This window comes from Ambystoma mexicanum, chromosome 2p (genome assembly GCF_040938575.1).
Source record: "Ambystoma mexicanum isolate Mex_15411 chromosome 2p, UKY_AmexF1_1, whole genome shotgun sequence".
NCBI classification, from domain to species: domain Eukaryota; kingdom Metazoa; phylum Chordata; class Amphibia; order Caudata; family Ambystomatidae; genus Ambystoma; species Ambystoma mexicanum.
In genome coordinates this window covers 816,099,193-816,122,399 of record NC_090923.1, presented here as the reverse complement: position 1 = coordinate 816,122,399, position 23,207 = coordinate 816,099,193, and the positions used below count along the sequence as shown (strand labels likewise).

At 46.7% G+C, this 23,207-nt stretch overlaps 1 protein-coding gene across 5 annotated transcripts in view; it reads right to left on the bottom strand.

The window, feature by feature from the left end:
* Positions 1-23,207, bottom strand: part of SPTBN4 (spectrin beta, non-erythrocytic 4) — a 1,591,326-nt gene that overhangs the window by 240,783 nt on the left and 1,327,336 nt on the right. For 3 of the 5 annotated variants that reach the window (XM_069644494.1, XM_069644495.1, XM_069644496.1), the window contains 2 exons: positions 8,069-8,215; positions 4,303-4,566 (listed from right to left, as the gene is read on the bottom strand). In XM_069644494.1, the coding sequence (XP_069500595.1) occupies positions 4,303-4,566; positions 8,069-8,215 (411 nt within the window). Of the gene's footprint in view, positions 1-4,302; positions 4,567-8,068; positions 8,216-8,851; positions 10,915-23,207 lie in introns of those variants that run through there. The other 2 variants (XM_069644499.1, XM_069644498.1) reach the window with 2 other exon arrangements.

The following is a 23,207-nucleotide window of genomic DNA, read 5'->3' as shown; positions in this document are numbered from 1 at the left end:
CTTGAAAAATATTAAGGGTGGAACACACGTAAGTCTGCTAAAGGTGCCGATCTCTCTTCTTCTGTATGTTAGGTTTTTTAGGGATTTCTGACCGTGATTGTTTCTTGGGGCATCTCTTTCAGTGTGATGTCTCTTGTCTCAGCAACCTTCTTGCATAGCCTGTACTGGCACACCTTTTCACTGATTGGCTCCTCTCCTAAGCAGCCATGTAGCCTCATAGTAATTGGTAACTCTATGACGACGAAAGCGATCCAATGATAAGTGTTAATCCTTTTGGCTGGCTGATAAACTAACCTCAGTTGTTGGACGATAAAATAGCTCAGCACCTTAAGCGCTTGCTTCAGGAATCTGTGTCCCCTGTTATAATCCCAGCAAGGCCGACTCAGCCTCTCATCCTTCTGATGTTGATAAATGGAGTATCTTGAGTCTCGTAATATTGGTGTCTATTATCACAGTGCCAAAAACAGGAGAAGTAGCAGAACGTGCTATATAACAACTGAATATTATTGTTTTTACAAATGTAAGAGTTCTTATGGCTCCACAATTTCAAACAATGCCATGACTGGTGGTGACAGGGGTCATATCAGCATTGTGCTGAGCTGCTTTCTATGATATTGTAAATAAAAAACGTGATCTGGTCTCCAGGGTTCTTTGATGGATGCTGGATGGGAATTAACAAGTAGCTGACTGATCACAAGTGGAAACTTTAAAGGCCTTTGACATTACGGCATTGTGTATTGTTCATGCCACAAGGTCAGTGCACATTGTACATACAGAAAACGGGAATATTCTAGCTTGCCAGAAAATTGTGACTTTCCTAGCTGCAGTGGCTAAAAAGAATACTTTGTATGAAAGGCACAGATGCATATATCATCTCCACGTTAGACCTCCCCAATCAAGGCCCTGGAACCAACTCTTGCATCATGGAGTTAGTTCAGTGGAATGTAAAACCTCAGGCATGTAGTTTGGATGAATGTTATTGCATGACCATGAATGGTCTCACAACGTTGATGTGCTCTATTTGCAGTCTGAACCATCTTCTGCTTGAGACGTCGTCGTCTCCTAGTATGACCGTCATGATGCACACTAGAGGGAGAGTTCCACTGATGATCGTGGGGAGAGTTTGACTGGCGTATCGCTTCCTCGGTTGGAATATCAGAAACATTCCTTAGCTTTGGAGCATTTAATGATGAATGTGTGCTCTATTTGACTATTTTGACACCTATATCCCCGATACCTCTATCTTTTTTATTGTTGCTGAGTTTGGTATTTTATTCAGGTGTGCAGGACATAATAGGCACCATGGCCTCCTAAATAAAATGTACATATTCTGGTCACCCGAGCTAGAAGAAGCTTTGCTTTTCCTTGTAATTCATAATCCAAATGGGAATGGGAAAAACGCAATATCAGGGAAATAGGTGGGACCCATCTGATAGCTTTAATAACTCAGCGAAAGGAGGCGGCGTGTTGCTACTGGGGCACTGTGGTTCCAGCTCTAGGCTTTCAAATGTACAAAACATTGTGATCTGAGCTCCAGTCCGGTGGTTAAAATGAAGGGAATCAATATAACAATTCCCAGAATGCATCAGTAGGTCCAATCAAAATCAGTGTCTAGAGCAGGAGTCTGCAACCTTTGGCTCCCCAGATGTTTTAGAGAACAAATACCTTCAACCTTTGCCATCATAGGCAGCGTTGAGAAATCATAGGAGCCGTAGTACAAACAAAGCATCTGGAGAGGCGCAGGTTGCAGACCCCTGGTCTAGAGCATGGCGAGCAACAGCTATGAAGTCCATTTTCATGTTCTCTTCATATGGGCCTGATTCAAGATTGTCCACTGTAGCAAATGAGGAGGTGCCTGTGAGCAAATCGTCTTTGCACCTGCTCCATTGTGTCTTCTTCACAAACCCCAAAATCAGGAGCAAATCCGGAGATGCCCAGACCCTCTCCAAGATGCACATGCGAAAATGCGATTCACAGGGATTTGCACAAAGGCATCTAGGGCGTCTCCGGGCCTGCTCCAGTGCATAGATTTGTGAATCAGGTCCCATTGCTTTATCTGGTCTGTTCATCGATTTTTATCAAAATTAATGAAAATCGTAATTTGCCAACTTATTGACAAAATTCTCTATGGAGGAATATTAACAAGACTTCAGTTTTAGGGGACATTGAAAACATGATGCTGACACTAAGAGTAGTTAAAGATACAGTGAAATTAGAAAACATGTATGAATCAACATTTTCTCATGGATAAATCTCTCCTTTTTGCTTGTGACTTTTCATATAATTGAATACTGTGATGCTGGCACCATATGGCCTGCTACATAGCAATGAAGGCATTGCAGCAACACCGAAATATATTGCTCTAATTTTTCACAAAGTACATCTATACAAAAATGTACTACCCAAATGTATTGGCTCTTAATTTTGAACAAAGTAAATCTATACAAATTGGCAATTCGTTATTGTTCAACCAAGGATTTACCCAGGCATGGCCAATGAGAATAAGCAGTTATTGCATTTCCTACAGGCCGGCCATCATGTGTAGTCAAGGGGAATACATAACTTGATCAAACCCATCTAGATTGACAAACACTGGCAATCCCAATTCGATACATTCCAGACATGACACACTGAGGCAGTGTACACATCTCACTCCCTTGAGGACCATAAATCTGCATCAAAAATCACCAACAAGAATGCGGTGGCCACATGGGAATGCTTCAAAGACACAATGAAGAAAGGCAATGTGTCGTGGTTTTTTTCGGTGTTAGTCCCTCTTACCTAACAATTAAATAATAAAATGTACTTTTCAGAGTGGTCTGAAGCAACACATGGCATTAATCATAATGCAAACCAGCGTTATGCAAACAAGCGTTATACCAGGGCTAATTTCCAGAAGTTGTCATAACTGTTAGCGACTAATTAACAAGGGCACGCTCGGGTCATCCTTTCAGACTTTTTTTGGCACAAGAGGAGTGATACCCCAATGACAGCATGTGCTCTTCAGACCATGAAGCTCCAAACAGGGTAACCTGATGTATATTCACAAACGCAGAGCAAACAGTGCTTCACACAGATCTCTCAAAAACCGGGGTAAATTGCAGGGCCCCGCCCTCGCGTCCTACGGGTCACTGTGCAGCATGTGGGACCTTTAGAGGTACATTAAGACCAGAGGCCCAGCTGCTGATGCCCCTCAGAAGCCACTGTATGAAGAGTTGCACCACCTCAGATTCTCTAAGATGTTGCGTGTTTTGTCATCCGTGTTCACATCCCCGCCATGTTTCCTTCTATGCGAGTCTAATTTCCATATACTGGCCTAAGAGTTTAGGATTCCTTGTCTTCAATTCACTGGCGCATTACTGCAGTTTCATTTCCCATCCTTGTGCTTTTTAGCTTTTTTCGTTTCCCTGGGATATCCATGTTGCACCCTAATGCCTACACCCTCCGCAAGAGGTCTGGCAATAACGTGATGCGAGTGAAAAAAGGCAAGTTTGACCCCACAGGCTCTGTTAAAAAGGCAGGCCGTGCCTGCAAGTTTCACCCCACTAGCGCCAATAAAAAGCCATGCCGTGCCAACATAAATGTTACTGTTTTACCCTGTGTAGCTCAAATTGTTTTGAACAATGAAATTAACATGACCTGATTCAGGGCACCTAAAAAATCCCAAAATAAATATTGGATACCAGTTAGAGACTCTCATACAACAGGTATTAGGTATATTAAAAACTATCGATACCGATACCACCACAGATGGACTGTTTAACTCACAGGCATTGATTACATTCTTTCAGGTTGCAACTCGTATACTGTTTAGACCTCCTTGCCACTTTCCCATTTCGTTTATGAGGTTATTGGACCCAGCCCTTCTACTATAATAATAACCTACACTAATTTCATCCCTTATAACACAGCACTGATTCATGTTCCTGATGCAATCCATGGAGCCATCTGGTTACCCTGCTTATGATTGGCAAAACAGAATGCAACCTGGAACTAACCAAATTCCATTTTCACACATAGATATCTGAACAAGTGTGGTACCTGAACATACATGTTAAACTCCTTGTCCATTAATACTGTTTAAAGCAGGGGTCTCTAACACTGGCACTCAAGATCCAAATATATTTCAGGTTTTCAGGATACCCACACAAAATACGCTCGACTATAGTGAAACCACACAGGTGTCAATTGCATGGTCTGTCGGGATCCTGAAAACCTGGCGTGGTTACATTTCTCAAAGGCTGGAATTGGAGGCCTCCGGTACAAAGGCATTCAAAGGGCTGCATTACACAGTGTTCTCACCTGCAGCTTCTTGAGCTGGTTGTTGACGCTGACCATGTCTGGGCCTGGCTCCACGCTGTGCAGGTCTCCCTCCAGGTGCAGGAGTCTCTTATCCAGGTCTGCGTAGCTCTGCACCAGATGGTCGGCTTTGTTGGCCTCGAAGAGCTGCCTGGCTTTGGCCTGAGTGGTGGACTCCAGTTCCACCCAACATTGCCGGATGTCCTCCAGCTTCCGGGTCACCACAGTGGCCAGCTCGGGCTTCTCCTGGATGAGCTGCTGACCTTCCTGAGGACCAAGACAAGAAAATGGAACATAGTGAGACACGAGTTGCCCAAAGCAACCCCACACCTCCATGAATACTACTGAGGCACTCAGATATGGGGGTGCAGCAATTCCGAGAAAACGAGGGAAGAGGGGGAGAAGTAGATACGCGTGGGTGGGTTAAGAGGAAGGGTGGGCATGAGAAGATTACTTTTCCCTGGTCCCATTGTTCCTGGTGCACTGTCAAAAATCTATGCTTTACGGTTTACAGTATTTTGTAGCGTCACGTATTGGCCACTTGATTTTTATTTTCCCGTACCCCGAGACATGCAGTCCTAGCGATGGCAAGCATCCTTTTTGGAGAGGGGTGGAAACTGATGAAAATGGTTCCATTTAGTAGATAACCAGTTTTCTCACTTTCCTCAGAAGATAACCCCAAACCCAAAATGTCAACGGAACGTTAAGGAACTTCTGGTCGATTTTTAAATACCCGTCGAACCTTTTCTAATGCAAGATACACAAAAAACCCACCCCTCTGCATCGCCATCCTCTACTTGCCAAATTCCACTACTCATGAGGTGGACTCTTGCTGTAGCCTCACTGCACCTCAAGCCTACTTGTCTGCCGCTCTTCAATGCATACAGTGCTTCCTGGATGTCGACACATGTGGGCTGGCATGTCATCATACACATGCTCATTAACCACCCATGCTCTTTGCTCTGCATCTGCTCCCTCCTTTGGTCTCCTCTGTCTTTTAAACCTGCCTTCTGAATGTGGCCTCCAGCGTGCACAGCCAGCACACCACCTTTCGGCCATCCTAACTCGCCATGGTCAAATCCTTTCCCACGCCGGTTTCAGCTGTAGGGTGGTCTACCACTAACGTCGCCACTTGTGCCCCTTGAGTGAAGGTGGCGTTGGGGCAGTGCGCCTGGAAAGGTGCGAACAGTTCAGGGCAGGGGGGGGTGCGGTTAGCTCTAAAGGCCAAGCGCTGGATATTTCGGGGCGGGGTGGGGGAGTTAGGGGTTGCAATAATGACAGGCTTGCTGAATTGCCATGAAGATGGAGCAGTGCAAAGTGCAGCTGCTGACAGCCATGTGCCCATGGCACAAGGGTGCTTATATATTCTGGGGCACATGAGAAGCGAGGGGGATCGGGGTAGGGTGAGGCTACTTCAACTTTTCAGCCCAGAATAAGGTGGCACAAGTGACCACAACTCGTCCAGTTATCTAAAAGCTTTCAAATGGAAACAGAAATAGAAAAAATACCAGCACAGATGAGCTAGGCGTGCATCTCCGAAAAATGCATCATTTGAGTCTTCCTGAATTGGGCGATTGGGCGGGGAGACTCACAATATGAGGATGAGGTCGCTTTTCTGAAGATCAGTGAAGAGGGGGGTAGTTTGTCAGCCTACTGGAGTCCTGGGAGGCTGGGCCTGCGCAATGCAGGAGACTCCAGCTTGATCAGGGAGACCCGCACACCACGCAGTGGTGATGACAGACTGGAAAGGCGATTCACTGTGGCCCCCAGAATTGGCGGGATCTCATCGTCGGTCCAGCCCTCCACTCTCTGCAAAGCTTCTGCCAGAAGCAGGGCCATTCAAGCCTCTGGCTGTTGGGGTCTGGCACAGAATGAAACTGGGGGTGCGGGTGGGTGCACGCTTCCCGATTTCAGCTCTTTCTTATGAAATGGTTTGCTCACACTCGCGAATCAGACGTGAGTTGGCCAGTAGGGAAGCAGGAGATTTCTGGACAGGCCAATGCCTAGACGGGCCTGCGAAAGCACGAGTAACCATGCCCGCCTCTGTACAGTGCGGCACAGGCCGTGGACGCCTGCTCAGTCAATAACTACTTGCATTTTAATGATAATAATACAACACGCTGGGCTCCCACGGTGGCAGTAGACATGGCGGTGTCTCTGTGCCTGCGAGAATGGCAGTGTTTGGGAGGGGACGTGCAGCTCTAAGGGGTGCCATGTAAATGCCCTGTCTATAAATAGCACTCGCTGCAAGTTAACCCTTTGGCGCCCTCCATGCTTGCAGATAAGGGAACTGGGGCGCTGGGTGGAGATAAATGGATGTTCCCGCGCTGGCTCATTTTGATCGCGTGAGGGCGTGTATGTGGGCATTCGGGTTCCCCGGGGCCAGTGTAACCACTACGTAGTGTAATGATCACTGGGCAGAGCTAGGAGCTGTCCATGGTACCAAAGCATCGCCTCCGAGTCTAGCACTGATCAAAGGAACGGCCTAAACGCGCTTAATAGCCCGGGGTGTCGTTTAGGAATGGTCACAGATGGAAGCAGCACCATGCAGTATAAACAGGTCATATGCACAGAAATAGCATTCAGCGGGGTAGGAATTGAGAAGAGGGGCATACACGTGTCACTAGATTCCCCATGTCTTGTGGGCGTATCTCACACATTTATGGTCTCGGGCTCGCAGCACTTTACACCCTAGCACTTTCATGTTCCGTTTCCATTTCACAAGAGACGCAAGTGCCAGAATGTAGAGTGGGGTGCGCTAAGCAGCGAGACCCGGCAGCCCGCCTCACCCCGGGCACCGGGGCTGCTCTGTGCGGATTACTCGCCCTTAATCCTGTAAACACAGCAGGTGTAGACTGGAGGGGCTGGCAGACTCGCGTGCCCCCCCCCCCCACTCCAGGGCGCCTGTCCATCCCCCTCCCCCGGAGCAATCTTAGCCCTTTCCTGTTGACCTGCCCCATCACTGTTGCGCCCTCCTCGGCGACTTCACTGTCCTCCTCCAACTTTCACCCCCTTGCGTAACTCGCCATATTTCCCGGCATCCGGCCCTTGAGCCCCCTATCACCCCTTCCGCCCTTCACTTTCTCTGAACGACCACTCTCTATTCCCCACGCCCCCCAGCTATGCGCTCACTTCCATGCCCCCACGTGTCTAGTGTCCTTCCACGTGTCCCAGTCCTGTGCCCCCCCTCGCTGTGCATACGCCCCCCCCCCACCCGGACATTTCTATCTTTCTCATGCCCCGCCCCCTCCTATCTCCACTTCTCCCTTCCTAGATATTACATCCAAGTTGTCAGGGTCCCCATCACACACGCCCACCCACCTCTCCTCACTTCACATCTCACCGGGGCCGTCCCCTTGCTGATTAAAGCAGTACCACTGTCACCCACCCCCTCCCCCAGCTCCCGCCCAACACTTAACTTTCTTGCATTCCCCCCGCTTTCTCCCCATTACATCCCGCTTGCCTGTCATATAACCCCCCCACCTCTCCTCTCTCCCCTGTACCCATAATATGTAGCTTTCTCTCTGCATCTCCCTGCCCCCACGCCCACCACTTTCTATCTGCCCACATCCCCTCTTTCTCCGGGTGCCTCTCCCCAGCACCCCGTTTCAAGTTTCTCCAATCTCTGCCCCCCAGCCCCGCCCCCATACTGGCAGACACTTTAAATGCCGCCAGTATCTCCCAGGCCCCCCACCCGCCCCCGGTCTCTGTCCCTGCCTTGGCCGGGTTCGAGTCGCCCACACCCCCCCCCCCACGCCCCCCTCCTTACCTTCTCGATCTTGTCCAGCCACTCGCGGTTCTGGCCCAGCTCCGCCATGAACGCCTGGTGCTTCAGCCATTTCTTGTGCAGCTTCTGCGCCTCGTCCCTGGACGTGTCCTTGGCCATGAGCATCTTCTCGCTAATCCACGCGTCCAGCTGCGGGAGAGAGAGAGGCCTCTGAGAGCGGCGTCCTGCGGGGGCCCGGGGCCGCCATTCCGGGCCGAGCTGCACCGGTCACCGCTCCGACTAGTCCCCCTCAGCACCCGCCCTTTCCGGCAGCGTCCCGGGCACGGCAGGACAAGCCCCCCAAATGAGCAGCGCCCCGGCAGCCGCCTTCACCCGTGCCCATCATGCGCTGTCCCGGGGCACTGCCGCCCTCCCCGGCTGTCTCCGCAGCTCGTTTATTTATTGCGCCTTTGCACGGCGCCGAGCATGCCGCAGACACCCCCCTTCCGAGGCTGAGCCCCTCAAACGGCAATTATGACAACATTGACCATTTATATCTAGCTCTCTGCCACCTGCGCGCGCGGATAATCGCTGCTATTAGGAGGACCCGCGGAGCGCCTCGGCCCCCCTCTCCCGGCTCCGTTTTGCTGCAGTGTGCTCCGGTGTCGGCGTGCGCGCCAGCTGCGCGATCCCAAGCCGGAGACGGACAAGTGGGGCGGCGGAGGCAGGGCTCCGCGATGCCGCCTTCACCCCTGAGCACTCCCAGAAGCCCTGCCTCGCGCGGCAGCACCCCTCGAGGGTCTACCCCCCTGAACCTCCCACCACAGCAGAGCAGGGCCAGCTCACCGACAACCCCGCGTCACCTTCCAACCAGGAAGCTAGGTTCCCCACTCTCCATGAAGCCCCGCGGTTCTACCTCAGTGGGTCTAACGCTAGGCTGCTGCCTCACCCTCCAACACCGCTGCAGGGCCACTTCGCCGCCCAACATGGCTGCAGGGCCATGTCGCCCTTCGACTCCCCGGATGGGCTACCTCGCCCTCAAACAACCATAGGAGGTCTACGCCTCAGTCTAACTATGAACCACACATTCTAAAACCGAAGGAGGGCACACCTCCAAGCCGGATGTATGGGCTACATCTGCCCTTAGTTCAGAAGTACTAAAACACCCTCAAAGACCCTGGGTGAGTCAAACTCATCCACCCGCAGCACGTCGCCCTCACTACTGAGCACCAGTGTAGGTGGTCGTTGGGCCACCCACTTATCTTCGACTATCCCCTGCAAGTCTAGTTCATCCTCACACACTACACGGAGTTAGATCTTTCACCCTCACACCACAAGCAGGTCTAGTTCATGTGCCAACACCGACATGAGACTAACACACCCTTGAAAACAAGCGCCCAGCAGGCTTGCTCCCAGGGCACCTCCAAGAGGTCCACATCAAGATGGAACCATGGAACACCCTTTGGGAGGTGTATGCACCCATAACCCACTAAAGGTGGGCAAAATCACCCTCAAATGCCAGAGCAGATCTGTAGGCGACCCACTTATTCTTGGTTGTCAGGGCATTTACCACTCCATCAAACCCAGCACCAGCTCCACTTCAGCCACTATCACCCCCACGGGACGATGGCACCCTCGAACATTCCACGGGGCATTGGTTTGTTTAGCTTCAAACACCCCCCTAACATCGTTCGCCCTTCAATTCGCGGGATGTCTGCCCTTATCTCTAAACGGCCCAGCGGGTCTGGTGACCTCTTCACCCACAATACCTCCTTATGGTCTACAGTGTTATCCTCGAACACCCTCGATAGTGGTTGGGATCACCTCAAACACCACCTCATCCTTAATTTCAAAATACCCGCACGCCCCTCCCCCAGGTAAATGTGCCCCAGTTTCTGCACACAAGATCACAGAGCCCAATAACTCCGCAGCCCCCGCCCCCCGTCGAACAATCACAGAAGCTGAAGAGGCCCCTTATCCTCGAGCACGCCCACAGTTCTTCGCGTTCCACCGCAGTCCACAGCAGAATAATCCTGGTATATTTTAAGGTGGGATAGTCCTAGAACAAAAGACACCAAAATAGGCTTCCCTGTTTCTGTCTCGCGTGTGAAAATGCCCCGTTGCAGTTCCTCCCAGGGCGCTGGCACCAGAGCCTGGCAGGGGGGAGAGCTACCGCAGAGGGAGAGCCTCCCCCGTGCGTCAGCAGGGACCCAGGGGCTGTGCCTGAAACTGCCGCACTCGGGAGGCGCCGAAGAGGCGGCCGGGCTCGGCCTGGGAAGTCAAGTGCGACCAGAGAGGATCCACCTGCCGCAGCGCACGGTCACCACGAGGTCGGGCGGAAGCGCCCCTCACACAGCAGAGGGTCGCGGGGCTCCTCCTCGCAGGCCCTCGCTGGCGGCATACCGCAGTGAGCGCACATGTGAACACGGCTGCGCCCGAGGGAGCAAGCCCCGGGGCGCGTAATGCAGTGGCTGGCCCCTGGCGGGAGGCAGGGCAGGACCGGCCACCGTCACACTGCAGAGAGAGCAGCGAGGTGCAGCCGCACAGGAGGCAGGGCAGGCGCTTCCCCGGTGGGGGTAAAGCAGAAGGCGTCCGGGTGGCGTGGATGCCGATGGCCGTGTAAACAGAGGAAGACACCCCCGCCCCTCCCCAGCTCCTCTCTCAGATGGCAGGTCTCCAGGGAGTGGGGTTCCCTCTCACGGCGGCAAACAGGACAGCCTCACAGATACCAGCAAAGCCCGTGAGGGTGGGGAGACTGACGTGACGAGGCGGCGTGCTGCAGTGGTCACACATGTCAACACCGGAGCTTTGTGGCTCCCACACCGGGACCCTCTTGCGTTTCTGTGCCCCACATGATGTAATCCTACACAAACGCGTGCCCATTAATTACCCCGAGAGCTGGCAACATACTGGCACCCTAGGGTCCCGTCCCCACCACAAGCACCTGCTTTTAATTCCAGGGGGCGTCGTGTGAACACGGGACCCTTGATAATATCGTTATATGTCTGACAGTGGGGGGAGGAGTCTGAGAGGTCAGTGGTGGATAAGAGTGGGGAGGGGGCTAAAGGACTGGGTTAGCTTCCTGTAGCTTGAAGAGATTCGGGTCGCAGAGTTCACGCGAGAAGTCTTCATTTATTCATTCGTTCGTTGCTTTGTTGGCTTCGCCCTGTCCTCTAGTCCTCACTGACTCGGATAGACCAATGTGTCTTCGCAGCTGCCCCAATAATTTGCAACGCGCATTAGAAATCATCACGACTTAAGCAGTGGCAGATTTAAGGCAAAGGACCAGTGGGCAGCACCTCACAAAGGTCGCTTGGTGGGTGGGTCATGGAGGCGGAGCTTAGGGTGGGCAGAGTTCATTGTGGTCACAAGTGCACACTAGAGAATTACTTGCAAGCTTATCAAGACCACACAATTTCCTCGAAAAATGGCTCTAACAAGGTTAGTTGGATCCAATGTTTGATGACTGACATCCATGGGTGCATGGCAGAGCAAGTCTTAAAAAGAAAACCAAAGAAAAATGGGGTCCATATGAACATGGGCAATGGGAAGACGTCACATGATGTGAAATCACAGGATAATTCCTACAGCATGCAGACCCATTTTATGTATGGCCCCGGTGCCATTACGCCACCCACGTCAAATATCATTAAAAATCACAGATGTAATTAAAGGAATGCACCCAAACTATAAAGTTGTGACATATTAATAATAAAGTGGCCATTCATATACTGCACACCACAAAATTCTTTGCATTTACACAGGAACACCTGGCACCCAGGATGAGCAAAATAAATGTATAATCACATTTGCTTGACCAGTTTCTATAACAATGTTTATATACTGTCAGTTGGTAGTATTATGTGATTTGTGTACTTTTCGAGGCATTGCTAGAAAATAATTATTTAACCCTTTGACTCCCAAACCTGAGCAAAATACTGATATGAAATATACCTGGGAAGATATGTCGTGAAGTTCTTACATCTCCGCCTGGGACAAAATACTGTTTTCGCTACTTAAACAAAGTGTGTAATCCCTGGCAAATCATGCAATCTCATCATGCCTGAGCACATAAAAGCAATTCAGTTGGCAACTTTTGCTATGAAATAAAATCTAGTTAATTATTCGTTATTTAAATAGTGCTTTTGCCAAACCACTACACATAGAACATATTCACATACAATTATCATCCAACAAAAGCTGGTACTGATTTATCAACCTCGGAAGGATGAAAGGCAGAGTTGGCCTTGCCAGTATTAGAGTCTTCGACCTGCAGATCACAGACACATTGTAGAAGTGAGCGCTCAACCCACTGAGTTACCTTGTTACATATTAATAATATACTGTCCATTCATATAGTGCATAACATAAACATCCCTTGGCTTACACATGAAAACCTTGTATCCAGGATGGGAAAAATAAACAAGGCTCAGGAGGATAGCTCAGGAGCAATGCAATTTGCCTTGGAAGCAAGATGAGGCAGAGCAACGCAGGTTCGATCCCCGGGTCCATGCTTAGAAACCTCTGGGTATTAAGTGTGTTATAAATAACCAATTATGTTTATATATCACATTCGTTTTGCTTGAGCCATTTACATAATGTATATACAGTGTCAGTCCAATTTATGATGTGATTTGTGTACTTTTCAAGGTGTTGCTAGACAAATAATTTGTTAACCTTTTAATTATGAAACCTTAGCAAATACTGATATGAACTATACCTGGGAAGGTATGTGGTCAAGTTCTTACATCGCCGGGTGGGACACAATCCTGGTTTCGCTACATAAACAAAGTGTCTAATCCTGGGCAAATCATGCAATCTCATTGTTCCTGATCTACCAACATTGGGATCCCATAAAAGCAATACAGTTTACAACTTTTCCTATGAAATACAATCTACTCTCAAGAGTTATTAAACCCTAATTAATGATAATTATTGGTTATTTAAATCATTTTTTCTCAAAGCACCATACATAAAACATATTCACATACAATTACCACCCAACCAAAGTTGGCTCTGATTTATCAACCTCGAAAGGATGAAAGGCTGTGTTGGCCTTGCCAGTATTAGAGTATTTGACTTGCAGATCACACATACATCACAGAAGCGAGCTACGCTGTTACATATTATACAAAATATAGTGTTGATTGACATCGTGCACAACAAACTCCCCTTGGCTTACACATTAAAAACTCTTAGTGTTAATACCAATGATGCCATAGAGTGCTGAAGATCAATGTGACTTTTTGTAATGTTATTTTCTGTGATATTTCTCTTGCCGAGCCATAGCATAGGAATTAGGTAGTCTGCATGTCTTTTGTTGTTTAGGACCTTCAGAAACCTAGGCAGGCCACAAAGAAAAATCTAACAGTCAGTTTCTTGGATTCCTAAGAGTCCTAATGTGTTATTTCACTGTGCTGTATATAAGCTAAATGCTTTTTGCCACAAATGATACCATAAGGGGTATGTTTGTATGATGCTAACTGTGCGCGCCACAAACTGCTCCTGATATGCCATTGCCATTGGGCCTAAAGTGGCCTGCAAAATTATTTTGTCAAGGGAAGGTGACTCCCCCTATGTGGTGGAGGGGTAGAGGAGAATGGTTTACAGCGTGGGGCACAAAGGCTGGGAAAAGAACCCCCCAAGGCCCGGAAACGGATAGTGAAGGGGTGAAGCTTGGACAAATAAATCTGGGGAGGGCCCCAAGGGACTGAAGTTGTGGGCCCAGCCAAAGTAACCCCCAAGGTTGGGAACAGGGGGTTTGGTGGGTCATCATAGTGGTACACCACAAAAGCCTAGAAAAGGGGAGAGGGGACGAGGGGCATGAGATAATCAACCCAGCCCCATTGTACCAGAAGGAGAGGGGAATGGTGCAGCTGGAGCTAGAAAGGAGAAGAAATGCCATGCAATCAGGACTGGGCCCCAAGGGATGATGTGGGTCCGGCCCATTAAACTCCCAGGGCCCAGGTCACAGCAACATGGGTCGGTGAAGTACGCAATGCTAGCAGGCAGGAAGGAAGATACAGAGGTAACACTTGGTTTTCCTGGCTGCCTATGCGATCTGATGCTGCAGAAACAAACTTCTCTCTTCGTTTCAGTGTCTCCTGGGCCTTCAGCATGCACACACCTTCAGAAACATTTACACAGTGCAGACCATGACCTCATGCACCCTGCTAAATATAGGCCTGCTGGCCATAGCAGCTCCTACTTCCTTGTGGGAGGCACGTCTGCCGTACCTGCTCTCCACACTGGCCCAGAAATGGAGGTAATGGAAAGGTGGAGTAGGAGCTGGAGCTGGGTCTGCGTGTCTGAGAGACTGGGAAGGGGCGAGGCAGGGCACAGGGGAACTCTTGCCGTTTGTCTGCCTGGCGAGTGTTAAATCTTTCTCTGAACTTAAGCCATTCCTCTGGGACTCACATGCTGGGGTTACCTGAAGCAATGGCCCGCATGTCACTTACTGGGATGGTGCCATGCCTCACGAGTGCCAAAAGCATTGGCCATACCCGTGCCTCAATTCATTAATTAATTCATATTCCTCTTATGGTTCAATCTTTGGGTCAATTTGAGTCGTTAGGATCATCAGTGTTTGTGCCAGAAAACATCATTCATTAATTCTGTAGACGAGCAGCTGCATGCCTCTGCAGGAAATCCCGCCCCCTACCTCCTATATGTTGTAAGCCTGACATCGTGCCGTGTTTGACACCAGCAGTTGTGCCAATACCGCAGAGTATCTTCGAAAAGAAGATATCCATTGAGACAACCCCATCGAATGTATCCCCAAAGAGATGACAATCTGAGGGACAAACTCCCTGAAGGAATATAAAAGGAATAAAGGAAGAAGTCTATGATATAATAAGAGAGTATGAACAACGTCTCAGAATATTGGCTGAAGAGGATGTATGGATCTTTTAGAAACTAATGACGAAGTAAAGAATCAAGTGAACTCTTAAATATGAAAAAGACGATTACACGTGCACAAAGTGTTGCAGAGAATCAATCATTCAATAACTTTACAGACACTGAAACGCAAGGTAGACTAAGTCATCATAGGAACTGGCTATATGAAGTAAATAGAATGCAGGCGAAGCAGCCATTGTATAGAAGAAGGACATCAGTATCATGAATTTTAGTAAGCCAGGACCCATGAAGAATAAAGGGAGAATTGTGTTGCAGCAAGAATAAGCTTAAATCTTGGAGCTGCATGGTGAGGTTGCCTGGCCTGGAGTCAAGACTGAAGCAGCCAAGGTTGGCTATCTATTCTGGAAAAGAGCAAACGCACTAAGGATGAATCATCCCTTGTTAAGGTGCAAAGAAAAAACACCAAGGGTGCCAAGTTTTATTCATGTAAGACATTTAATTTAAAAGCTGCAAAATGGACCAAATCGTGGTCTCCTGTCACGTGAGCCAAGGATGAAAATCGAGTCGAACTTGGAGTGCCACCTCCTTGCACCTGGGTCTGGGCTTACGTGCTGCCAACCAATTGTAGAGGTCCATATAACAAAGGACCTTGTAGTTTGATAACCAATTAGAAACCGTGTACTTAATGGTTTTGATGATGACATGTTTTAGAGGTAGGCATATATTGTCCACCTTACAGTGGGCAGCCAATCACAATCCTAGTTCCTATATAATGTATACTTAGATGTTCCCCTCAAGCCTATCCCGATCCCCAGTAGGTTTTTAATTATTTGCCACATAGTATGACATCACCTGACGTATTATGAGTATATAATCTTGTTAGATCTTGAAAAGATCATTGATAGAAATCGAGCATACGTCCATTGACGTTCGTTGTAATTCCCTGTTTTAGATAATTGTCAATAAAACCGTACTTTGCCATCTTACTGAGTTGGTTCGGTTATTTGGACTTGGAGTTATTCTGTGTGAACCCATCCATTGCATGCACGTTCCTATAGGCCCCTAAACTCAATTCTTTCATCCATTCGTTAATTCACCATCGTTTGTCCTCCAGGGCTCACTCGCTGGCTTGGTTTCATGAGCCAGGAGTTCATAGAGTTCGTGGATTACATTGTTCACACATTGTGAGTACAAGTCACCCTCAACCTGACACTCTTTGACTGTTTACAATACACGACTGCTTCCTGTGTAAACTGTCCTGCAACTAGCACCTTGAATGATGCCATCGGGTTTAGTGCGCTTTGCAAATGTAAAAAAGAAATAAATAAGATTGTACTTTTTATGTATGCACGACAAATTAAACTGCATTTTGGCGATTGCAGCAGATTAAAATCACAATATGGCAGCAAACCAAGGTATAGAAAATGCACACACTCCCTTGGAATGTTGTGTGCACTCTGAAATGCACAGTGTTCACTTTGCATTGGGGTAAACACGCATTCATTAATCCCTTACACTTTATGCCACATTTTGTAGGGGACGGGGCACACACCTGGGGAGGGGGCACACACCTGGGGAGGGGGCACACACGGCGAGGGGGCACACACCTGGGGAGGGGGCACACACCTGGGGAGGGAGCACATACCTGGGGAGGGGGCACACACCTGGGGAGGAGGCACACACCTGGCGAGGGGGCACATACCTGGGGAGGGGGCACACACCTGGGGAGAGGGCACACACCTGGGGAGGGGGCACACAGTGAGTGGATTCAGAGGGGTGGCAGATGCTGAGGATGTGACTTGCAGACTTGGACGGAGTGAATATTTAATTCTACTGGTGTGAGAGGTTTTGAAACATGTTTCTAGGCATCTGCCCACCCGAGGAGATCTGGGAACATTTTGCCCCTAATTTAAGAAACATCTATATGCAAGTTTTTAAACAGAAGGTATTTTGGCAACATGACTCCAGTGAGAACATTTTCTTTTACGTGAGTGTGACAGAAGCCATCTGGCGAGGGTGTGAAAGCCGTAGCTGTTTTGATTTTTATTAATATAACATGATGTGGGTAATTCTGTTTCTGAAATGAAGGCCTGCTAAACAGACCCCCCTTTCATAAAGTGCCATAGACATAGTGCACCATTGTGCCTTAGCCTCACCAGTCACCTGACATCTGCAGTTCCTGCTCTCCAGTGGCATAGGGCAGGTTCAAAGGTCACATGTACACGTCCAACAGCTGTTGTGGCCCAACATCACTACAGACAGAGGTAGCATGTTGCCTTCTTTACCTCTGAACAAAAAAAGAATGTTCGCCTAATCAGTCTCCATTAATAAGCCATACTTGGTTATAGTATGGTGCCTAATGAGAAAACAATTATTAAAGCCACACCAATTGTATATCATACAAGTGGCAGCCTTGTGAGCCCAGTCTGTATTTCAAGATGATGTATATTCACAGCTTGCCTCGCTTTCTCTACTGCTCCAAGTGAGACAAAAGAGAGGATGCTGCTTTCTTTTGATTCCCCGGGCAGAAGGATAACCCCTCCACTCAGGGCAGAGAAGCGCTCACCAGGAGATCTCCTAAGAACCATGCTTCAAATGAACACTCATGTAACAAAGGCCAGCCAATGAATAATACTGCCATAAGAAAACATGTTCATGCTGGCTCTGCCAGTATGTGCCAGTATGTGCCAGTATCCCCTTATACAAACATTCTCTGGTTGGCTTTGCCTTTATTGCCAGTAAAAATCTACCACCACAGAATGAAAACATGCCATTGCTGCTGCACAAACCCTGCAAACACCATGTAAGAATACTCTTCATGTTGACATGGCCCTTAACACCAGTAAAACATGCAATGCTAAAGCAAGAATACATTTGCTTGCTGACTGCACATGTGCCCCCAGCCACCACAGGAAAGAACACACATCATATTGGCCTTGCCCCTTATGTGAGTAAACAATGCCAGTCAAGCCAAATAATAATACTTACCATGCTTTACCATAGATGCCCAGAATAAAATGCCATCCTACAGTAAGAACTACCTAGACTGGCTGTATTACAATGTCAGTCTAGACACATAATAGCACATAACATGCTTGCTTTACCATAGCTGCCCATTAAAACACATGCCATGTTACAGTAAAACACTGTTAGACTGGCTGCACCCAAATGCCAGTGCAGCCAGGTAAAACATGCCAAGCTACAGAATGAAAATGTCCAGTCTGCCTGCCCCCTTGTGCTATGAACACACACCCCAAACCCTCCTCTGTGTAATAACATTCATTAAGTTGGCTTTGCCCAAAAATACCAGTAAACATGTAAGAAAATGACCATGCTCCAATGGCCTTGCCTGGGCCCCAGACTTGCATGCACACATTCAAACCCATTCACTCACCAGCCACTCACTCAGTGGCGGCTGTTGAATGTTTTCAAATTGGAGGGGCTAGAGTGACAGAGCATAGCGAGGGACCCCAAACCCCCACCTACCCTGAGAATGTATTTTGAGTAATGGTTTAAAATGGTGCATTATAAGGCACAATTTCAGTGAAAAACTGGGCAAAAATCCAGACAAATTGCAATTGCTTTTGCTGGGTAACTCTAATCCAAAAACACAATATATGCAATTTACCAACAGTGTACATAAGCATTACCCAACACATTTCGTGACACACCTGCCCACAAAACAGGCCAGTATAAAAACATTTTCAAGCTAGCTGTGCTCATAGTTGTGTTATGGCTGCACCAAGATATGCCTGTATTCCCATAGAAGAACATGCTTTGTACATAATGCCAGTAATTATACTACAAGAAAACATGACCAGACTGGCTCCGCCAATATATGGCTTTATCCCCACATAAGAACATACTCCTGTATGGTCTGCCATTGAAAAGGCCATGCCACAATAAGAACACATGTCCAAACTGGCTGCACCGAAATGCCAGCCTAGCCATGTAACACTTATCATGCTTACATTACCACAGGAGACCAGAAGAAAATGCCATGTCATTGTAAGAAATAGCTAGATGGGCTGCATTCACATGTCAGTCTAGCCACATAATAATACATATCATGCTTGCTTTATCATAGAAGCCCAGTAAAAAATACCATGCTACTGTAATAAATTGTATGACTAGCTGCAACCAAATGCCATAATAGCCACATAATAACAGATATCATGCTTGGTTTATCTTGGTTGGATGCCCACTAAAAATATCAATTTCTTACTGCGGCATGGCATTTTTTACTGGGCATCTATTATAAAGCAAGCATGATTGAAACCTTTTGCATTCCATGATATAATACCATTGTATCATTACCATTTACCATTATATCATGGAATATGTGAGGGTTCAATCATTTTTTGCGAGGTACCCAATTATCATCTAATTTGCAAGAGTCTGATATTATCTGCTTACAAGAAGTGTGTTTGACTGGGTACCTAGTGAATGATGGATACATATGTCATTTAAACCCTGCCAGACAAATGATGAAAGGGCACCCACCAGGTGGATTGGCTACATTAATAAAAAATACTTTATAACTAATATCTGTGGTGCTGCCCATAAACGTGAAGCAAGTACTTGGGACGGAAATTGACTGGGATGATTGCAAGCTGTTAATTTTATATATGTATAGTGCTACAAACGATAAGACTATTTCAGAGCCGAGAATGTGTTTAAATTATCATTTGATTAAATTTGAAAGAAGTGGAAACAACTTAAATGTAATAACGTAACAGTGGTTGGTAATTTGAAAGCGAGATGTCTGAATTTGGCAAACGGTAAAAAATGTAATTTCGCAAGTAGCTCGAATATGAACCGGCCCACATGTACACTCTTTCCTCAAAGGGTTAATGAGAAAGGAAGGTAATAGGTGGAATTATTTCACTCATTGGAATTGCAATGCTAACTGGTCGGGTGCAAGGGTATATGCCAGCAACTTGGACATGGTCAGGAGATTTGGTACGATGGACATTAGACTATATTTATGTATCTGCTAATATCTGGAAGAAAGTGCAAGCACTTCGTATAACAAAATTGGATTCAAGTGATCACAAATGTTTAAAGATAGAATTAACAAGGTTGGTGGAAAGACACCATGGTATATTGAAAGTTAATGAGCGGAAAAATCGATTGAAGTGGTCAGGTGAAAATGTGAAGAAACTTAACTATTCCTTGAATGAAATTGTGGAGGAAGGGCACATCCTTTTATTTGAGGTGTTAACAAACCCAAACTATTTTTGCAGTGAGCTGGATGAATTAATGAAATCGGTGGTGACTCCTTCAGATCTGGGGAAATGCGGTGTTGGGAAAGGCAAGTAAATAAAATATGACCCTTACATTTGGAACAGGAAAAAGAAATTGAGGAAAGATTTGCATGATCTATAAAGTAAGGAACAGGGGGTGGACTTTGCATGTAGAAGAGAAAAAAGGAGAAGAATGATGCAAGACTATAAAAATTGGCTGATAGCATATAAGAGATCATTACATACCGCCCAAAGTCGAGAGTTATTGAGAATTACGTATATGAAGAACTCAAAGGCTTTTTGGAACATAGTGGCAAATAATATGGAGGGCACTAAAGAGTCACTAATATTTCCTATTGAGGAAAATGAATGATAATGGGTGAACTTCTATAAAGAGAAGTACAGGGATTCAGGGGGCAATATATAACTAGAAGCGGTCAGCTTAACTTCATCGTAGAGACAATTTTCAAAAGAAGAAATAGGTGACGCTATAAGGAAGTTAAAATCATCCAGGGCAGCAGGATGGAAGTCCAGCCTGGTTAATAAAAGCATATCCTGAACCCTGGATTGTGATTTTAGCTGCTCCATTTAAGAGATGTATTAGTAACTCTTTGGCTTCTGATTCTCGGAAAGAAGGTATAACTGTTCCCATACTTACGAAAAGCTCTCGTAAACATATTATTTGTTTGTTTGTTTGTTTGTTTGTTTTTATTACTTGTATTGCGCACCAGACCCAGGGGTAACTGGGCGCATTTATATGACAGTTTACAGCTTAGTTACAAAAACACATGGCAAATAAAGAAACAAGAAATATACAAAGAATATACACAAAAGGCAAAAGGCAGAAATATACAAAGAATATACACAAAAGGCAGGAATACTGGTGCACGTATTTACAGTTCTACTTAAACAGGCAGTAGCTGCTAGGAAGTAGGTGTGTGCAAAGTGCAGAAGTGGAGAGAGATGCAGGATAAGTCCAGGGAGATTGGTGGTCTGTTATTTGTCTGCGTCTTTAAACCACCTTGTAAGGTTGTGTCGGAAAGTGAAGTATGGTTGATTTGTCCGCAGGGTGGGTGGTAGGGAGTTCCAAAGTTGAGCTGCTTTAACCTGGAAGCTACAGCCACCGACTCTGGGCAATTTAAATCTAGGTGTAGAAATGTTGTTAGAGTTGGCGGATCTGGTGAGTCTTGTTGGTTTTGTTCTCATGAATCCCGCAGAGAGGTAACATGGTGCGGCATTGTTTAGACATTTGTAAACAAGTGAGGCCACTTTTAGCTGGATTTTCTCCTGAGTAGAAAGCCAGTTGTTGGCCCTTCTGAGTTCGGTGATGTGGGCTCTCCTGGGAATGCCTAGTGCTGCTCTAAGTGCGCTGTTCTGCAAGATTTGAATTCTTTTGCTAACTTCCTCATTGGCCCCAATATAGAGCGAGTTGCAATAGTCCAATTATGATAACACAAGCGCTCTCGCAAGTGTGATGCAACTGTTGTTGGATAGGAAGAGTTTGCCTGCTCCTATCAATTTGGAGGTGTAGGCGGTGGCAGAAGCCACCGCGTTCACCTGCTTATTGAAAGAGAGGGTAGAGTCCAGGTAGAAACCCAGAGTTTTTACCGCGTGAGCGGTTGTGATTTGGTTATTATCAATGTTAAAAGAGGAGTAGTTGGGGCCCAGTTTTTTTTAGGGTAGCGGGTGTGCCAAGGATAATGATTTCAGTTTTGTCATCATTCAGGCATAGTCCATGAGTGGCCATCCATGCCTGGATGATGAGATACACCATGTTCACCAAGGGCAAATCCTTATCATAATCACCAGTAAGTGGTAGGAGAATCTGAGTATCATCTGCATAGTTAGTGTAGGTGATACCAAGAAGGTCCAGATCATCGAAAATGTTGTAGAGTGTAGGAGAAATTCAAGATCCCTGGGGCACGCTGCATGTGATGGGGATGGAGTCTGCTGCTGCAGTGGTGGAGAAGACTCTCATGGTCCTATTATTGAGGAAGGATTGGATCCAGTCTGTGGCTTCTTCAGGGAAGTGCGCAGCCATGTCCAAATGCCTACAAAGGTCAAATGCAGCTGATAAGTCCAAAAGGAGGAGTAAGGCTGGTTTTCCTTGATCCCTTAGCTCGTCAATTTGTGCTTTTAGGCCTAAAAGGGCTGTTTTGGTCCCGTGCTGGGGATGGAAGCCAGACTGCCGTGCTCCTAGCAGGTTGTTGGTTTCAAGGTGTTTCTGAATTTGTGAATATGCCATTATTAATTAGAGACTGATCTCTCTGCTAGATACATCTGAAAAATCTTTCTGTCATGCATATTAGAAAGATTGGTAAAAGAGAATGGAACCTTAGATATTTTACAAATGGCATTTAGGAAGGGTTTAGGTACCCGGATCAGTGGATTCCTCTTGAATTGTGTAATAGGAACAGAATGTAGTTCAAGGACAACGCAAATTAGATTAAACGCACAATTCTGTCAAGAGTCCCAACATTAGAGAGGGTAAACAGGGGTGCAATCTGGCACCATTTCTTTTCAATCATTTCTTGGCAGATCGACGGGATGTACAGAATGACACAATGAATTATCCTCTAAATTGGGCACATTTACTTATACACTGGTTGGCATACGTGGATGATGTTATTATTTTAGATAGAACAGCGGCGGGTTTTCATTGCTCTTTAGATGATATGTGCAGGTATGCAGTGGAAAATTTGCTAAAATTAAATCTGGAAAAAACAAAAGTGATGGTGATAAGGCCGGCAACATTTAAATCTAGGAATCTTTTGAATACACACTTAGAAGTAGTTGATGGGTTCAACTACTTGGGATATCAAATAAAATCTAGACTTACTAGGAAATGTTATATTAAAGATGTATTACAAAAATGATCCCAATCATATCAAAGATACAAAATATAGAGAAGAATGTTGGTATTCGTTATACCTAGCCTGACATATGGTAGAGAGATATATAGGGTATTGAATTGTAGTTTTTTGGACAGAATGGAGGGTGTTTTACTGAGATATTTTTGGGGTACACCCACAGGCTATTAAATTGGGACTGGCCTTATGTTCACTGAAGGCCACTGTTCTAAAAAGAAGGCTAAATTT